This window comes from Microtus ochrogaster, chromosome 15 (genome assembly GCF_000317375.1).
Source record: "Microtus ochrogaster isolate Prairie Vole_2 chromosome 15, MicOch1.0, whole genome shotgun sequence".
Classification (NCBI taxonomy): Eukaryota; Metazoa; Chordata; class Mammalia; order Rodentia; family Cricetidae; genus Microtus; species Microtus ochrogaster.
The window spans coordinates 25,087,507-25,107,585 of NC_022017.1; the positions used below are offsets into that span (position 1 = coordinate 25,087,507).

Here is a 20,079-nt window from a genome sequence, read left to right on the forward strand (position 1 = left end):
CCTTGTCTCCATCTCTTTTCTACCAGGGCTGGTGCTAGCATGTGCACCCTGATTTCCTTGTCTCCATCTCTTTTCCGGCCCTCTTGTCTATGCACCTTCTCTTAAGTTCTCCTCGTTCTCTGTGTGTCTGAGTCACGCCTAGCCTCCCTGCCCCCAGCATGTTAAGACAAGTCCTATCTTAGGAAGGAGGTCATCAATGCTGAATTGAAATGGGATCCAGCAGCCCAGGAACTCTGCAGCCTTGTTCTCCCTTCATCGCTAAGAAATGCCCCATGTTCTGACTGCGGTCTGATCTCGCCTACAAGGAAACTGTTAAATGTTTCACTAGCTCTGCTCACAGCACCAGCAGGCTTACAGCGGGGGTACTGTGTTGGGCTTGGCAGGCCTGTCTGCTGCCACATTTGTCAAGGGGCCCTGCAGCAGGGGTCCTAGGGAAGCCAGGCCATAGGTATGGGCACAGCCCATGCAGGATAAATGAGGCCCTGCCCAGAAGATACCCAACTGTTAGGTAATTGTTATGAGTTACATAGCAGAGAAGACCCCATGAACAAGAAGCAAGCACTACTCAGCACAGGCATCCTGACTGTATGTGCCAGCCCTCTAGCAGCAGAGCCAACTCCGGATCCCTGGCTGTCCCAGCTACGGAATGTACAGGCAATACCATCTTTCAAAGCCCAGGAAACCAGACTCAATGATGCCACTCTATTTCCAGCATGCCAGGCTAGGAAGGGTGAACCCCAAGTGATGAGAGCAAGAAGGGAAGCTTGAGAGGAACCAGGGCCTCCCAACCTGGAAGGGAGCAGGATGGCCACACAACAGGCAGGCAGCAGGTGCGGAGGCTGGCAAAGAAGGCAGAGGGGGCAGGGACAGAATGGTCAACCTGATGAGCTCAGCAATCTCCTGCCAAAAGCAGCCAGTTCATCTCTAGATGGCAAGTTCCACTTGAATGCACCCATTTACATCCCTGAATGGGTATCCCGACACCCAGCTCTCAGGGTTTCCATTCAGCTTGTGAGTTCTAGTGGCCTCCATGCAGAAGAGGCCACAGCTCAGGAGAGTCCCCTGACCCCAGCAGCAGTGAAGCTAGGCCTAAGGGGCCTGGCCAAGTGACCAAGGTCTCCAACAGAGATGACAAGCCTCCAGGGCACTGTGCCGAAGTTCTGAGCTGAATCCTCCTGTAGGCATCATGGTTCCCTAGCTGTCCCTTTCTTAGACTCAGGAGGAGTAACTGTGACCTGGAAACCAGGGGCCTGGACATGAACCAGGGCCGTGATAAAACCATTGTAAATTTACATAATAAAGTGAGTATAGCCGGGCGATGGTGGCGCACGCCTTTAATCCCAGCACTCGGGAGGCAGAGGCAGGCGGATCTCTGTGAGTTCGATATCAGTTTTGTTGACACACAAAAAAAACTTTTAAAGTATAGAAGGAAATATACCACAGTGCTAAACATGCTAAAAAAAAAAAAAAAAGTGAGTATAAAGATGATCATCTCTCTCATGATAAAAAGCCAGGCAAGCTGAGGTGTCATTTTTGCCTGAATTAACCCGACACGGGAATTGGAGGGAACCCAAGGTGGGGGTGAGGGAGCACAGGCCTTTCCACCAGTCATAGGGATGAACTGTACTGCCTGGAGGAGGGCAGCTCTCAGCAGCCATTGGAGGCCCCGTCACTTTTCACAGGAGTGGGATGTGGCCTATGTGGACATGTGACTCACAGACCAAGCAATACTGCAAACTGGATGGCACCAGTGTCCCTCAGTGGGGAAGTCACTAGAAGCAGATTCCACAGTGGGAGCTTGAATGCCTGCTAAGTGAGGCAGCTCAACATCCCGCAGAGTGGAGCGCAGGTGAGGGTGAATGGGGCATCTGGGCCACCTCAACCAGGGGAATCCACAGACCCCCCCCCACAGGAATGGAAAATGGCCCTGTCACCTGGGAAAAACAGTACAGCAGTCCCTCAGAAGCACAGGGCCTCCACAAGACCCAGCAACTCCTGATGCAAACAGATGTTTGTGAGAAACTATATTTCCAGGTGTTCTGTTGTTTGCCAGAGCGCCAAAGTGGAAACAAACCTAATGTCTACCAGTGTGTGCATGGATAAGCAAGCATGGTCCATCCAAACCCTGAGCTTGTTTGATTTATTTTAGGGGTTTGTTATTGTTATTTTGTTTTGTTTTTGAGACAGAGTCTTGTTATGTAGCTACAGCTGGCCCAGTACTTGCCATATGACCTGGGCTGGCCTTATGGTAATCTTCCTGCTTTGGTTTCCCAAGTGCTGGAATTAGATACATGCCACCACTCCAGAAGATTATGCATATAGATACACTTGGGACTGAATTCAGGCTCTTGCGCATGCTAGGCAACCACTCCATCACTGAGCTATACTCCCAGAGCAAACCACAGGACCCAATTCAGCCACAAAAAGGCAAGAAAGCCAGATACCAATGGCCACACACTGTGCCAGACATTTTACAGGAAAATGTACAGAATAGGAAACACCCGGCCAGTGAAACAGCTCATTAGGTAAAGGCACCTGCAGCCAAGTCTGAGTTTGAATCCTGTGGTAGAAGAATCAACTCCCACAAACTGTACTCTGATCTCTATACACACACCATGACAAGCACAAGAACACACACAGATGATAGATAGATAGATAGATAGATAGATAGATAGATGGATGGATGGATGGATAAGAATGGACGGACGGTCGCACTGACTGACGGACGGACGGACAGATAGGCAGACAGATGTATACAGACAGTTCTTGAAGTCATGGAGATCTGTCTGCCTCTACCTCCCCATGTTCTGGGAATAAAAACATAAACCACCTTGCCCGGGGGGAATTTTTTTTTTTTTCGAGACAGAGTTTCTCTGTAGCTTTAGAGCGTGTCCTGGAACTAGCTCTTGTAGACCAGGCTGGCCTCGAACTCACAGAGATTCACCTCCCTCTGCCTCCCGAGTGCTGGGATTAAAGACGTGCACCACCACCACCGCTCAGATAATTTTTTACATATGCCAAGTAACAGAGATGTAGCAGACTGGCAGTAGGCAGAACTGAGGCTGGGAAATCTACCAGTGACCATTAAAGCACACATAGCCCCTCTTGGGCTGCACAGTATAAAGTGTACACTAGAGACTGTTGACTCAAACTCATACAATGGCCCCCATAAAGCTGCAAGGGTGCTCCTATGAGGGCATCAAATCAACCAACCAGTGAGGCCTCTGTGCTGCTGCCTGGGCTCCCAATCTCTCCAGGAGGCTATAGAAGGCAAAGGGTTATTGCACCCCCAAGAAGGAGTAACACAGGCGTGGAAGACTATTTACCACTGCACTCTGACCTGGAGTCCCTGGAGAGAACTTATTATAAGACCAAGGCCCTAAAAAGAACCTGGCCTGGGAGGAGCCTCTGAGCCACTTGTTTATGGGTTCTAACGCCTACCTGCATGGCAACAATGATCCAACTAGTTACCAAGCTCACTTAAGCCTCAAAGCATGCCCAGAACAAACACCAACACGTCCCTTTTTTAAACTGTGGTTGCTGAGTGGTGGGTGACGGCCAAATAGCATCACCTGGTCCCTCTACAACCAGTGAGCCGGCACTCTGCACAATGCCCTGAGCTAGGGCTGACCCCATGCAGGGAGGTCCCTGGAGCAGTTTCCCCACAGGGCTCCCTAATCCTGGAAGGCACAAGAGCCTAGGTTCCAGGTCTGACCTTGCCAAGACCTCTGCAGTAGCTGCTCTCAGCTGCAGCCAGGATGCCAAGCCTACCTCCCAAATCAACACCTCTCCAGGGACCTTCCTGTCGCACAGGGAGTTTCCTACACATCAAAGATGGCCCATCCAACTAGCACAGTGCCCTGGCATGTCCCTTCTTGTTCTTCTGCCTCCCTTAGGAGCCCACATTCTCCAAACTATACTTCCAAGCTAGTTACCCTAAAATAACTAGCTTCGGCACTGTCCCTCCCAGTAGCCCCTAAATCCAGGTGTTATCTCTAGTTAAGACCCCCAAATCCTGCAATCTCTCCTCCCGTTTCGCTAGTCAGCACAGAACCTGCGCCTTCTGAGCCAGCTCGCTTCTGCCTAAGGTCAACTCAACCACCATGGTACCCCTGGAGACTAGCACACACCAGGAACCTTTCCCCTGTGATAAGCAAGGAAGGATACGGAAATATGCCCTGTCCACTCACCAGGTATCCCAATATAAACCAATGTTGCCCAAAGTTGCCACTAAAACCTGGCCTAAAAGAATGTGCCACTCCCTACCTAACTACCTTCAAGCCTATGTGTGCCATGAGGGTCACATAGCATGTAGCCATGGGCTTGCTAAGGCCTCAGAATCTCTGTTAGCCCCATGCCTAGCTATGTCACCAGCAGGAGGTCCAGGGATGGCCAGACATCACAGGTAGGCCACATAGTGTTAGAACACCTGTGGTCTGCATAACAGGAAACTCTAACTGCAGTCTAGCTAGCCCCTGTAGCTGCTAAGTGGCCAAGTGAGCCTGTGACATGGGGTGGCTCTCCACATACTACCCTCTTCTCTCCACAACACCTCATGCACACGCTCAGTAGGTGAACCCAGGTCCAGTCCTACTACTACAGTCTACTACACAGTCCTGGTTAGACACACAGAGTGACAGCCAGAACAGCCTCTTAACTGGTTCCTTTGGCCACTGAACCATGAATCTTGTATAGTGTGTGTGTGTGTGTGTGTGTGTGTGTGTGTGTGTATGTGGAGGCACTCAGGTATGCATGCATGTGTGTACATGTGAGTGTGTATATGTATGTACATATGTACATGTGCTTATATGTGTGCGTGTGTATATTTCTGCGTATGTATGTGTGTATACATGTGTATGCATGCTTGTGAATTTGTGTGCACACGTGTGTAGGTGCAGGGCAATTCTTGAGCATCCTTGAGATGCTCAGCCCAAAGACTTTCATCTCACCCAGACTTGTAACTTGCACAACTCCATACCAGCACTGGACAAGATATAGATTTCTGTCCTCTATTGCTCTGTATGTCACCTGCAAAAGGCGCATGGCTTTTTGCAAGCTAGATGCACAGCCCTCCCCTAACCAAAAGCTGCAGGACTAGCTATGGCCTTTGAACTCTGAGAACAGGGAACAGGACCCGTCTAATACACCAGGAGGTTAAATAGGAAGGCAAATGACCCCACCCACCTGGCCAGGCAGCATAGGGCACACAGCCAGGCTCTTAGGAGGCAGCACTAGTAAATTATTAATCTTGCCAGGAGCAGTACACAGTCACCATCCTATTATGAAGCATTAATAATATAGGAGCTAGGGGAAGGCCGCTGATCGCAGCCACATCTGGAAAGAGTACCAGGCTCAGGGCTGAGAGGGAAAACCAATGGTCATCAAGTACATTCAAGGATTCTGGGGTAGTAGGGAGGGGGCTGAGTCAATGTGCACACCACAGCCAATCTGAGACTGAAGAGACCTGTCCAGAGGAAAGACTGCAAGGCTAGACTCTCACTCCCCCGCCCGACACCCATAAAATACAAGCTCAGGAAGGCAGGGGCCCTTGGTTTGTTCACACCAAAGCTTCGCCCTGGCTAAGGCTCTCCAGTGATACCTGATGCCTGGACAAAAGGCTCCTTGCCACTGGCCACTGTGTGGGCTAATGAGGGCTCAGCCAGTGGCTGGGTCAGTGACACACATCCTGGCATGGACAGACAAGCAGGGTGCCAGCAGCTTCTAGATCAGTCTCACCCTGCCCCATCCCCACACCAATGTTCCTGAAGGGGTCAAGCCAGGCTACAACATTGTGTTTATGTGAGAAGCTTCGCCAACACCCAGAAAAACCAACAAACAAGACAAAGCAATGCAGTGTCTAGACAAAACTTGATACAGAAATCCCACCAAGATAAGGACCTGTTCCAGTTGACGCTGCATGTTGAAGGAAACAGGCAACAGGGGACAGAGGATTGGGCCTCTGTGTATGTTTAAACTGCCTGGTCAGGCATGAATCTTCGCTTGGCCACCTATGAACTGGGCATGCTGTCCTTGCTGTCCACATCAAGGGATGCAAGACTCGGGGACTTGCACATACTCACAGGGTCCCTGAGCTCCTCACTGTCCCGGGGTGAGGGCCGTGGTGTCTTCAGAGGGATCTCGTCTCCACACTCGGTGTCCGAGGCATTTGGAGACTCGGCTAGGTCAAGGAAGTCCTCTCTCTTGTGGCCTCTGAACCTGATCCTATCCAGCCTCCTGAGCATGTTCAGCACGGCACTCCTTGGCCTCACCTGGACATGACGGGAGGGTTCCCTGCAAGAGAATGGAGCACGTCAGTGGCTGCCCGCTGCCTGTTGCCCCTGCCATGTTTGGTTCCAGCTCTATATTGAGGCTGACAGGAAGCACCCAGCTCTACAATGAATGGGCACATATCACCAGACCAGTCACTACCCAATCACAGATGACATGACCAGCTGCTGAGGTTCTTCCTGTGCAAAGTCCTAACAGCAGAAGAAAGCCCAGGCTGTCAGGGGGAGCCCTCCTGGCCACAGGGAGGGTCTAGTCTGGGTCACCACAGTGACAGGCTTAAGGGTATAGGGACAAATAGAGCTGGGAATGAAAAGGTTGACCACTCTCCAAAATGCTAAGAGTTAAGATCGGAAACTGGTTACATACTACTGCCTGGGACAGCACCAAGGATGGGCTGGAGCAACACCTCTGCCTCTGAAGACACCCTGCAGAAAAATGGGCAGGGACAGAATCCATCCATTCTTTTGTCTTTTCAACTTTCCCCCCTCACCATCAAATACTGGCTTGGTCTTGGAGACTCAGCTTCCACAACAAAGCCCCTCCTAGAAATGGACTTAGAAGTTAGGCAAAGGCCTGGTACCATGTCACGTTACACGCTGTGTGCCGCATACAAAGCTCATTAAATTAACAGACAATGTGTACCAAATGATGGACACCCCCGGAGGCCTGCTCTCCGCCCCTCTATCCTAACTGGAACAGGAGAGCCATAGCAACCCTCAAAATCCCCAGGAGGTAGGGGGAAGGGCTGTTTTTTTCCCAGTGTCCAGCTGGCTTCATTCCCAGATAGCACGGATAGCAGGGCTGACAGGCAAGGGAGGGCCCAGTTCCAGTCATACAGCTCCAAGGTCTAGGGCTACAGGTCAGGATCCACAGACCCCACCCTGGCATCTTCAAGAGACCTGGGGCCCCAGGGTGCAGCACAGTGAAATGCCTGGGCTCCAACCTGCTCCACCCTCACCTCCTTTCTGAGCAGAGACATTTGTCTCTGAAACAGAAATAATCCTGACCAGGCCAAAGTATTCTGGGAATTCAAGATGACACATGCTGAGGGCCTGACCCCAGGCCTGGGCCTAGGCCCAGTCAACCACAGGATTGTTTTCACGCAAGGAAAACCGGGGGAGTGAACTGGGTGGACTCAGTGCAGCAAGGCGGGAAGAGCTTCCTGTTTGGGGCAGCAGCACGGAAGCCCTCGGTGGACACAGACTTGCAACAGACAAGCCTGCCTGCCTCCAAGGCTCCTGCTCTCCTTAGCCTACAGCTAGACTCACTAATGGAGGAACCTGTAAGACCTCAGTTAGAATGGATCAGACATTGCCCCAGAGATCGGGGAGAAATAGCTCAGTTGTCAGAACGCTTGCCTAGCATGGATGGAACCGTGGGTTCAATCCCCAGCACTGTGGCGATACCTGCCTGTCATCCTGGCATTTGGGAGACGGAGGCAGGAGGATCAGGAACTCAAAGTCATGCTCTGCTACACAGCAAGTTTGAGGCCAATCTGGACTACATGAGATCCTGGGGTGGGAGGAGAAGGAAAGAAAAAGAATTTGTTCTGCTCTGAACTGCAGAACGCCAGAGGGCCTGAGGGTCTCTGAGTGCGAACAGACCCCCGGGGGAATGGAATCTAACCTATACCCAGCTGTAGACAGTGTGGTGGGTGGGACAAGCAGTCACTCAGGATGGGAGCACACGCCAGCCACATGGAAACATATCATATACTGGAACTATGAATTTCAGGGGGGACCAAAGGGACATTAAACTCAAAAACATATACAGCAAGCTACCAGAGAGGAGATAATGGTCTACACTGAGGGATGGAGAGGAGGGGCTGGACAGATGGCTCAGCAGAGTTAAGAGCACCGGCGGCTCTTCTAGGGGACCAGTTTCCAGCACACACATGGTGGCTCACAACCATCTGGAACTCCATTTTCAAGGGATCAGGTACTTTCTTCTGACCTGTGCAGACACCAGGCATGCACATGGTGCACACACACACATGCAGACAAAACACTCTTACACAAAATATAAAATAAATAAGTCTAAAAAATGTTTTTAAAGAGACTGTAAAATAAATTTACAAAGTAAAAAAGCATAGACTGCCGCTAGACAACTGTAAAAAACAAACTCATAAAAAGCCCAAACATTTAAAAGTAAAAGCATCCACACTGCAATAGGGATCGCAGAAAGCCGACCTGAGTGAGAGATTCACATTTGCCAGGGCCGCGTGACTAAACTGGGGTGGAGTGGGGGACCACTTCCTAGCTCACACAGAAACTGGCTGAGTTACCAAACAGGAAACCAACACACACTAATACCGCAGGTGATTCGGGATCTTAGGACACAGAAGTCCGCAAAGTCAGTGGTTCTCCTTGTGGGATCTGATTCCACCACAAATGCAACGGAGCGAGCACACCTTGTGTGTGGAAAGCCTCCCTGTGTATCACCCTCGCTCACTACCAGCCGTGCTCCGAGCAGATGGCATCTACTGTGGCCTCATACAGGACACCAGTTCCAAAGAGCCACAGCCCCGTGGTCACACTGTGCAAACAGGTATGGGAAGACACACACTTCACCAGGGTGCTGGCTCTGAGTGACTTCAGCGAGTCTCTCTCCAATGCCCCACGGTGCCTTCCAATGTCTTTGCTCCAGCGGTTTATTTACTATGGTAAGATGCACACACCACACTAAGTACTTTTAAGGGTGCATTTGGGGACATGAACTATATCTATCCATCCTAGGAGGCTTTGCCTTGTAAAACTCCAACCACCTTCCCTCAATGAACACCAGCACCCCAGCCCACTTCCAGGAATTTTGGTGCCTATGGCTTTAATTGAGAAAACTAAGATCAGGGGCTGGGGAGAGAATCCCAGTGTGTTAGTGGGCTTGCTAACAAGCATGAGGACCCGAGTTCTAATTCCCAGCACCCGTGTAAAAAGACAAGCCCAGCCACGTGCACACCTATAACCCTGGTGCTGCAGGGACTGGTGGCAGGAGGCACACTGGGGCTTGCTGGTTGCCAACCTAACTCTAGCATTAATGACAAGACCTTGTCTCAAGGAACTAAGGTAGAGTGTGACAGAGGACATCTGATGTCCTCCCCTGGCTTCTGCACATGCATGGGTACACAACAAGCATATGGGTGCACACACAAATAAAAAGAAAGCGAAAAAGAAGAAAGGAAGATAGAGAGCAAAGCAAAGTATAAGGTCAGCAACCTGGCACTGACCTCCTTTTGCTCTGGGAATGCCCAGCCCTGTTTCTGCTGCTAGAGGCTGCAGAGAAGGGAGGTGGGGGAGAGACTCCCATGGATGCAGGAGGGTACGCACCTGGGTGGACACAGGCTACCTAGAGGCTGAAGAAGGCAGGAAGCATGCTTTTACATGGAGTTCTTGGCTCCATGAGGGCTCCCTCAAGAGGGTTCCCCAGACTGAGACTCCGGAGTTCCTTGGAACTAGGGTCAACTTCTCTACTAAGCTGCAGCAAGCAAATGAGGAAAGGAGACAAAGGTGCCCATCCAGCCTGCCACCACCCAAAAGAAGGCACGGCAGGCTGGCTACCCATGGGAGCTCAGGCTCCCAGCCACCTGCTCAGCTCCACACCTGGGGTCCTGCTGAGCTGTTCACACAGGTACTGAAGGGAGAACCAGGATGTGCAGACTCTCCCCAAGTAAGGAGAATCGGAGGGCCTCTTCCCAGCCCCTTGGCTCCCCTTTTGATATCCCTTAGTTCCCTCAAAAAGATGAACTCTTCAGGCTTCAGCGGCAAAGGACCAAAACTCAAGTCACCAGAGACAGGTCCCTTCTGACCTTCCCAGGGACATCTGCCACCCCCACACTGGCATCCCCTGCTAGCTGGAACACCGCCCCAGGGTGACCACACCTCAACGCCAGCTGCAAAGGCCCTGTTTCCAGATGACATGAATTTGCAGGCCACTGTTCAACTACACACATCACCTGGATTACAAAGGAGGAAGCCTGGACCAAGACTGCCTGGGGCTGCCCACCCTCCAAGGCTGGGTGTTGATGCAACGGGCAGAAGCATTGCCCACCAAGCCAACATTGTGCTCAAGTCTCCCCTGCTACCCTGATTCCAGCTGCCATGTATCCTCCACAGGCCCCTCTGAACCTCACTGTGTTCAACTGACCACCACCCCTAGGTCATGGAAGGAGGTGACTCTTTGGCCTATAGCCTAGCTATTCTCCCTACAGCAGGATCCTCTCATGAATCCACATCCCCCACGCGTACCCCACATCCCCCATGTGCACCCCAGCCCTCCTTGCAGCCAGCTCCCTCAAACCTGTTCCCTCCGTCCTGTCAAATTCTGTGCAGTGCAGTCGCACTTCCTGAGATGGGACACTTCCTTTGTTGGCTCCTTTGGTGTCATTAGGTTCTCAGGTGGCCTCTCCATCCCTCCTCGGACTCCTCCCAAGGCTGCACCAGACTATGCCTTGACTGACTGACCTGGAGGGGCGTGTGCTTTTCTGTCAAGATCAAGGCAGCCTCAAATGAGCAGATGCCACCAGGAGCTCAATGCCCTCCCATAAGTCACAGACTCCCTCAAGGAAGTGACACACACTCAGAGTGCACTCTGCCACGCCATCAGCTGGGCCATTCCTGCATTCTATCTGGAAGGAGGCGTGTTTAAACACACCCCCAGCTACAACTATTCGGGGGCATGTTTCAAGGACGCATGTAGTTGCCAGCCTGAGAGCTAGGCTTGGCACCAAAGGTTTGGCTGGTCTAGGATCTGCAGGCCCTAGCAGGGAAGGACAGTGGGTGCTCTCTAGGCTCCTCCAGCTCGGGTGGCACGCTGCCAGCTGCCCAGACCCGCAAGTGAGCCCTGGAGTGTTACCACACACTGCACTGGCAAGCCCTGAATGGCTTCCAGACGCACAAAGGAGGCAGTGTCTGAGAACCCCGGACTTGGGAACCACAAAGGGCTTTATTTCCCTTTCCAAGCCCGGGACTAAGAAAATAAAAGCAGCTGCCAGTCTCAGCACTTGGCCTGAGAGCAGCTCTGGCTCACCTTCCTCCAGCCGAAGCTCCGCTCTGAATTCAGAGTCTGAGTTTGGATACACAGATCTATAACCCATGGCCCACAAGCTGAGGCCCTGCCACACTCTTCAGCCCTCCTTATCTGGTAGAACTCCCACAGATCCTGGGATAAACCACATCCTCTTTCCCATTGGACGCCAACCCTTGCTCCTGCGTAACAATCCCAGGGGCCGCCAGCTGCAGAGCAACACTGAGCCACCTGGCCCTCAGCCAAAGCTCTTTCTTCTTGGGAAGGTGGCCCCTAAGCCTCGAGAACATGAAGGGGGTTAGACTTCCCATGGTCAGGCAATCACATCAGTCAGCCGTGTAAAACACTGGCCCCTCAGCATAACAGCCATTACCATTACCGTCATCAGCAGAGTATCTGAGATGCCTTGCAAAGATCTTCTGATGTAGGTGAGTCTTCTGTTTTGTGTTGATTTCATTGGCTAAATAAAGAAACTGCCTTGGCTCTTTGGTAGGACAGAAAATTAGGTAGGCGGAGTAAACAGAACAGGATGCTGGGTAGAAGGCAGTGAGGCAATCGCCGTGAAGCTCCAGCCCGAGATGGACGTGGGTTAGAATCTTCCCGGTAAGCCACAACCCCATGGTGATACACAGATTACTAAGATATGGGTTAAAGCAAGGTATGAGAGTTAGCCAAGAAGAGGCTAGAACTAATGGGCCAGGCAGTGTTTAAATGAATACAATTTGTGTGTTGTTATTTTGGGTGTAAAGCTAACCATGTGGGAGCCAGGCAGGACAAAAAGCAGACCTGCTCTCCTCATCACTACAATCTTCCCTCACAGAAGAGGGTGGAGAGGGTCCCTAGAGCCTCACCTCAGATTCCAGCAACTCCCTCCTCCCCTAGCTACAAGTAATTCAGCCCAAGCTGCAGGTGGTCCTTCGGTCTTGGGATGTGAGAGTAAGCTTATACAGTAACAAAGCCTAATTGAAAGGGAGACTCCTTTTACGGAGAAACTCATCTATTCTGGACTCAATTCCCAGCACCCACGTGGCAGCTCACAACCATCTGTAAACTCCAGCCCCTAGAGGATCCAGCACCCTCTTCTGGTTTCTAGAGGCACGGCATGAACACGGTACATAGACCGACATACATGCAGGCAAACACTCATGCACATAAAGCAAACAAGGCCAAGTACATAATGATTCTGCTTGTGTTCAAGCTTCCAGCTCACAGGGACTTTTGGGTGGCGTAGCTGTTTCGAGGTCACCCACACTCTTGTAGGCAGTAACCCTTCTCCCATATGCTTAAGTAAGCCCAATAAACTCATTGGCTCACCAGGTTGGACTTTGGCAGAACTGTTCTGTTTTGTCACTGGTGGCCTATATGAGGCAAGTAATATTTCTCTCCAAGAAAATGTCATGAAGTAACTGGAAGGGAGAGGGTGGAGCAACAGAGGGTTCTGAGACTTTGCATGGTAAATGGGGTCAAGGATCAATAGGCAAGACAGGTTCTAATCCACATCCCAACCCTACCTATGGCTTGTTGGCTGCCCTGACAACGACAGACACAAGAACCCCAACATGCACACAAAGCTACCAACCAGCACATTTCCCTAAACCAACATGCATCCCTGAAACCAGGGCCCCTCTAGGGTATTACCCAAGATCCTATCCATACACCACCATCTGCTCCTGGCCACTGTCATTCCAGCACCAGGTTTGGGATGTTGCCTCATACCTTATGGGCTTCAGGTCCGCCCAGGCTCAAGGTGCATCTGGGAGCCACCTCCTGCACTCTAGATTCATCCCATGGTCCGGTAAGCTGTGCAACTGAGGGGAGCCCAAATGCACCTGACTTGGGGACCTGAATGTTAAGCTGGCCTTGTTGGAGAAGGTGTAACATGGGCAGGCTTTGAGATCTCAAATGCCCAAACCATATGGGCGTGATGTGCATGCCTTTTAACCCAGCACTTGGGATCTCTGTGAATTCGAGGCCAGTTTCATTTACACAGTGAATTCTAGGACAGCCAGAGAGAGTTACATAGTGAGACCCTGTCTTAAAAAAATAAAAATTAAATAATAACAAAAAAACCAAACCGTACACCATTCCCAGTTAGTGCTCTCTGCCTGTGGATCAAGGTGTAAGCCCTCAGCTACTGCTTCAATGCCATCCTGCCTGCTTGCTGCCGTGGTCCCAGCCATGATGGTCATGGCTAACCCTCTGAAAACTGTGAGCCCCAAATTAAACACTCCACACTCACTGCACAGAGCCCAGACAGAAATCCTGTGGCTGAGCCAGGCGGTGGGGACGATGGCATGTTTAGAAATCCCAGCACTGTTCTCACCTCCCCCAGGCCTCCATAGTTCCCAAAACCAAGGGGTCTGACTCCAAGCAGGGAGCTTTCCTCCAGTTTTCAGAGAACACAACCCTCTTTGCAACTTCAGCAAAGCAGCTACAGTCGGGATGTCGCTGATAAGTACAGTGACTCCAGGATGTCTGCCCCCTTGCCTGAGGGCCAGCATCTCACCCGCTGGCCCCATTCTCAGTTGACAAGAACAAGCTCCCCAACTATCCAACTCCCCCCGCATACATTGGATCTCCTTTAGTCTCCTGGTCGCCACATTAAAGGTTGCTACTGCTAATCCAACTGATAGATGGGGAAACTGAGGCTTGAGGAGAAGGCAGGCAGGGTAAGAGGTCCTTCAGCAGCAGTATAAGTTGATCCCAACACACTCCAGAGCTCCAAGCCCAGACATTCTTCCCAGTATAGCCCTCCACTGACACATCCACCACAGATCCCTGGGCCTTTGAGACAACTCAGTGGGAACCTAACAGAGCAGCCACACATGGGCTCATTTAAGAAAACACAGCTCACAGGAAAACCTGCATTTCAGCAGGTAATTAAGCAAAAACCCCTATTACGTAAGTGACAACACTCGGTGACAGGAAACCTATGCAAGAATTCCTCACTAGCAAAGCATTCTTTTACCGATTCCAGTCATCCTCCAAGCAACCAGGAACAGGGAGGATGGAACCAAGGAGACATCTGGAGGAGACACCTTCTACAGTTCCTAGATACAGCCTGCCTCCCTTCCCCGGCCCACATTCCAGAAAGCAGACTCTAGCAGCACCCTTGATGTGAGAGTGTGCAGCTCTCTGCACTCACAGGGCTCCACAGATGGTGCTGTGCAAAGCCCAGTGCCAGGTGGGATGGGGGCCATCTAGCCCCTGCCCAATTACCTGTCACAGTGCCGAGGCATGGCTGCATGTGTGTCGACAAACATTTACAATACCGGGGGGATGCAGGTAGCTATATACACCTTCTGTCCCAGACCAATGTATCTATGAAGAGTAAGACACCCTCACAATGGTCCTAGGAGTTACTGAGCCACTAAATGGTTGGGCAGGCCAGCAAGAACCTCAGCCCTGCAACCGGCACTAGGGTTCCAGTTTCGAAGGCCTGAGGAACACACGTCCTGAAGGAAGGGAGCAAAGCCCAGGAGTGCTTTACATAAACCCAGGCTACAGAGACAGGAGAAGTCAGAACGAACTCACATGCTGCCTGCCACTCACCCTCTCATCCCACCTGAGCTGTGTGCTGGACCTGAGGCAAAAGAGCCTACAAGAACAGCATCAGAGCCGGGCGGTGGTGGTGCACGCCTTTAATCCCAGCACTTGGGAGGCAGAGGCAGGCGAATCTCTGTGAGTTCGAGACCAGCCGTCTACAAGAGCTAGTTCCAGGACAGGCTCCAAAAAAAACAAAAACAAAAACAAAAACAAAAAAACCACAGAGAAACCCTGTCTCGAAAAAAAAAAAAAAAAAAAAAGAACAGCATCAGCCATGGGTACCGGGAGGAAAGCCAGAGTGAAGAGTCACAGTGCCTGGGGTGACAGGGGCTGTGTCTTACTCTCCCAGTCAGGCTCACAGTTAAGAAGGCAGCATGAGATCCAGACCAGACCAGGACAGGATGGACAGCCACTTGAGGGTTCAGTCAGAGGCCGGTCTACCCAGGATTGAGCAGCACCTTCTCAGAGATCCAGCTGGCTCCTCTATTCATGGTGGCAGGCATATGTAGGACGCCCGATAGTCAGCAAGGCCCATCAGGGCATTGGACCAAGTACAAACACCTAGAGACTCCGGGCCTTGTTCCCAGACCCCTGCACAACCTCCATGTCCCCAGGGCACACTGACTAGTCAACTGGATCCAATGGTTTGTTGACCTAGCCAGTCTCCCAGTGTGCATCTCTGCGGGAGTTACGAAGAGGATTTGAAACACTCCCTTCTGCAAGGAGGAGGGAGGTTCATGAGACAAAAGCTAATGAAACTTACACAGTTCAAAAAGTTAGCCGGGCAATGGTGGCGCACGCCTTTAATCCCAGCACTCGGGAGGCAGAGGCAGGCGGATCTCTGTGAGTTCGAGACCAGCCTGGTCTACAGAGCTAGTTCCAGAACAGGCTCCAAAGCCACAGAGAAACCCTGTCTCGAAAAAACAAAAAAACAGTTAAAAGACTCGCAAGGCCCCTCCCGGAGGTGATAGAAGCGGCACTTTCTGGGCAGTGGAGACTTTCCAACTGGCCAAGCTGTCTGCGCTGTGCAGGAAATTCCCAGCGTGGTAGCTTTTCTGAGTCATCACCATGCTAGGGTGGGCTTTTTGATGGTGCAAATGCCTTTGAGTCTCCCCTGCTCCTGTAAGTAACCCCAATAAACGCACTGGCTCACTACGCTAGTTCATGTCTTTGGTCTACCGCCTATGCCTGTATCTGAGGTGAAGAGAAGTTTGCTCATATCTCCCCATACACAACCAGACACAAGTGTTGAGCTGGAAGCTCCACCCCAGTCGGACTCAAGCTCTGCCCCCTTTGAGAAAGCCCACCAAGCGGTGACTCCTCCCCCACAGATGCTCAAGATCATGCCTACAGGCTATTAAGACCCAGACTCTAGGGCTGGAGAGATGGCTCAGACGTTAAGAGCACTGGCTCTTCTAGAGGTCCTGAGTTCAATTCCCAGCAACCACATGATGGCCCTCAGCCATCTATAATAAGATCTGGAGCCTTCTTATGACATGTGCATATATAATAAATAAATAAGCTTTTAAAAAAAGACCCAGACTCTAGACCTGTCATGTGATTTCTCTCCTATCTTTTGTGAGATAACCTGGGAGTTGCTTTGCTCTGTTCATTAATTCAGCTGGACTCGACGTATTGCATTGGTGGAGAAACCCACAACCGGGAATTTTCAAAATACTTATCAATAAGGGCTAGCTAGCATCAGGTGGGTGGAAGCCAGGTAGAGTTGAGAGCTAGCCCAGTGAGCCCTTAACTGAACCAACTCCAGCCTTAAACAGCTTCCCAGGTAAACAACCTGTGAGCACCAAATGAGCTTCCCCTCCAGCTCCTCCTGCTTTTCTCAGCTTGGCTCAGCTGTAGCCAGAGGCCATGGCAGCCTGAGACACAGTGGGGCTTAGACCCCCATGCAGACCGAGCCCTGAATAAGTACAGACCCAGCACTACCAGTGTAACTGCTACCAAACATTATATGTCTAAAACAACACGTGGCAAGGAGACAGTTCCCACCTGCCTGGCAGCCGGGGACCCCTCAGCACCCTTCACTTGTGGTCTCTGCTTTAAAACTCAAGTCCCACAAATAGGAGAAAAACTGAAAAGCAACTACAAAGCCCTGCAGGTATGCCTGACACTTACAGCCCGCACAGCTAAAGCCTGCATGATGCAATCGGTGCTGGCTTTAAGGCAGAGTCTTCTGGTGGCCTGAGGGCAAGGTGGCAGGAAGACGCTGTTCCAGGGAGAGCTAGACTGCAGGGGCGGCTCCCGGCCAGCCAGAAAAGACATGAGGGCCACTGCTCAGAAGCACTGCAGACAAGCTCCTAGTAGGGCTTCTGGGCGCCTGCTAGGCCAGGCGTGCTGTTGGTTGTTTTAAATTGCCCTTGTTTAAGTCAAGATCTCCTGCTGGAGTCCAGGCTGACCTGTAATTCACTCTGTACCCATGTTAGCTTCAAACTAGCAGCAATCCTTCTGCCGTAGCTTCCAGAATGCCAGGGGTATAGGCATGAGCTTTAGGCACACTTGAGTTCTGGTGCTGGGGTGAGCGCAAGGTGAGAGGTCTCAGTGAGGAGAAGAGTGGTCCTGGCCTGAGGGTTAGCCAGTGACAGCCAAGGAGGGCCACCCTACAGAAGGCCACACCACTGAGGGAAAGAGCCAGCTGGTGGATGTGCAGGGAAGGGAATGGCCAGGGTCCTCTTACCAAAACAAACCAGAGAGGAAATGGCAGAGGCAACTTCTGTCAAGGATCATCTCATTCCGAGCACAGCATGGGGCCCCAAGTGACCTGTGACCCACAGAGGAGAAATGGCAGTGGTTCCCCAGCTGACCTGTGACTCACAGAAGAAAGAAGGCAATGGTTCCCCCAAGTGACCTGTGTCCCATAGAGGAGAGAAAGCAATGGTCAAGATTCAGGAAACAGGGTTGGGTGGTGGTGGTGCACGCCTTTAATCTCAGCACTCAGGGGATAGAGGCAAGCAGATCACTCTGAGTTCGAGGCCAGCCTGGTCTACAAGAGCTAGTTCCAGCACAGGCACCAAAGTGGGGGAAAAAAAAGATTCAAGAAACAAAACGGAACACAGGTGGTGGACACAGAACCCAGCAGGCAGCTCAGGGTACATCTGGGAGGCTCAACCAGATTCCATGGGGCAGTAGAGGTGGCAGGAATTAGCCATAGGTAATCACTCCATCCAGCCACCAACAATCCAACACCAACTACACCCTGCCGGAGACAAGCACCAGCTTGGTACTTCTCAGGCTGTGCCTCAGTGATGCCCACAGCAGCAGTGTTCCTGGCTCCTCTTCTCTGTCTTTAGACATGACATGCACTATTTTAAAGAAATGAAGAAAGAGGACTTGGGGAAGGAAGCCACAGTTATCACAAGGCAGAAGATGGAATCTGGCCTTGCTGCTCTAGGACTCCTCTGGGGCCAAGCCAAGATGTGAGCCCAGGTGTGAGGCACGGTAAGTGGTGTGTGTGTGTGTGTGTGTGTGTGTGTGTGTGTGTGTGTGTGCACGCACACACACAGTCACAACCACAGGAGACCATGGAAAGCATCAGGAAGGAGGTCCCTGTAAGACTGAAAGCCCCAGTGACCCTAAATTAGCAAGCTAATGTCTGAGTTCAGGTGCAAGAGAACAACAGGGGCGGAGGTGCTCATATACCTCTGTCCATAGCAGAACACCCCCAGAGGTGAACATGGCCATATTCCCCCTGCCCATGACAGGGGACCCTGTGGAGAGCTACAGGGATGCTGGTGCCCCTCTTCACTGTTTTCCTCATCATTTTTGTAAGTGAACATGTGTTATGTATGCTGACATGTAATGGAGCTGTGGTGGACATTCTTCAATAAGTTAATAAATATTTTGAAGTAATTTCTGGTACAAGAGGTAGCCACAAACACAACCCACATAAACACAGCCCTGGAATATCCTCAGCCCCTGAAGGCTGTAAAGGAACCAAGGCCAAGGTGGAGCCCAAGCAGGAAGGAGTGGGAGGCAGGAGGGCTGGAAAGCAGCCTCAAAGGCTTCCCAGATAGATACCAGGCAACCACTGGACAGCCCAGCAATGGCCTCTGACCCACCACCTAGGTCTTGGAAGGCTGAAGTGGGTCCCACAAGGATAATCCAGGAGAGGAGCCAGTGTCAGGAGGGTCTCACTTTAGAGTAGGAAGGCAGAAGAGACCAAGAACACCATTCAGGAACCATCACAGGGCCATCTCCTTTCCAGTCACAGCCAGAAACAGCCCTGATCCATCTCTAAGTTACTAAGCTATCAGGACCTCTAGTCTGCCTCGTGTACCTCGTAGAGTCAGAGTAAAGACTGGCGGTTGGCTCCTTGTATAAACTTCACAGTGTGATCACTGTCCAGAGCACACACCGATAGGCAGAGCTTGGGAGAAGCTGGCACCAAGGGGCGAGGCCAAGGAAAGGTGGGTGTTAGCCTGGAGGCCAGGAGGTGGCTTGGGCAAAAACAGATGGTGCCAGGATGGAAACTAAGGGGGGTGGAGAAAGCGTCAGGGCTAAGGCTCCTCCCTGTCCTGGCCTGTGGTCACTGTGCATAAGGGCTGCTGGAAAGGGAAGAAGACATAGCTGGGATACCTCCAGGGCTTCAGTAACCCAACTTCATCTTCATTTAGGTTTTTATCCTGATATTTGACTCCCACGTTTTATTAATAATAAAAAACTTAGATAAACTCTTCATATGGCCATCCAGCTTAAGACTACACCAGACCAGACTTCAGATAAGCCCTACATTTTCCCATCACACCAAAACTAGACAACAGCTCGCTCTCCCAGAACTTGACCATGATCTCAATTTTCTCAGAGTTCCCCAAAGATGTCATTGTCCCCCAGACAACAGGAAGTAATTTTAAGAACATGATGCCCACATTCCTAAAAGGTAGGGAGGGTGCTTTTCGCCATGTGATGGGTTATAGATGTTTATCATCATTTAGGGAAGTTGGTTGCAAATTGTTATTCATCATGCTTAGGGAGGAAACTAGCAAAGATTAGATTCAGAGATCTTCTGAAAGAAAAAGGGGGGACATAGGAATAATAGGGGAAGAAAGGTGAATTGCTGAGTCTACTTTTAAACTAAAAAAAAGCAACTTCTAGTTTCAAATATTTTACATTGGTATGAATTTTTGTATATTGATACAAATTTAAGGTTACTTTTGCTATTCTGTATATATGTTTCCACTCTTGTTTAAGGTATTTTTGTATATTGATACAAAT

General features: G+C 51.0%; 1 protein-coding gene across 2 annotated transcripts in view; it reads right to left on the minus strand.

Moving 5' to 3' along the window:
* Gramd4 (GRAM domain containing 4) overlaps nucleotides 1-20,079 on the minus strand; it is a 78,424-nt gene that overhangs the window by 38,863 nt on the left and 19,482 nt on the right. For both annotated transcript variants that reach the window (XM_005354389.3, XM_026782663.1), the window contains exon 2: nucleotides 6,081-6,291. In XM_005354389.3, the coding sequence (XP_005354446.2) occupies nucleotides 6,081-6,291 (211 nt within the window). The remainder of the gene's footprint in view (nucleotides 1-6,080; nucleotides 6,292-20,079) is intronic.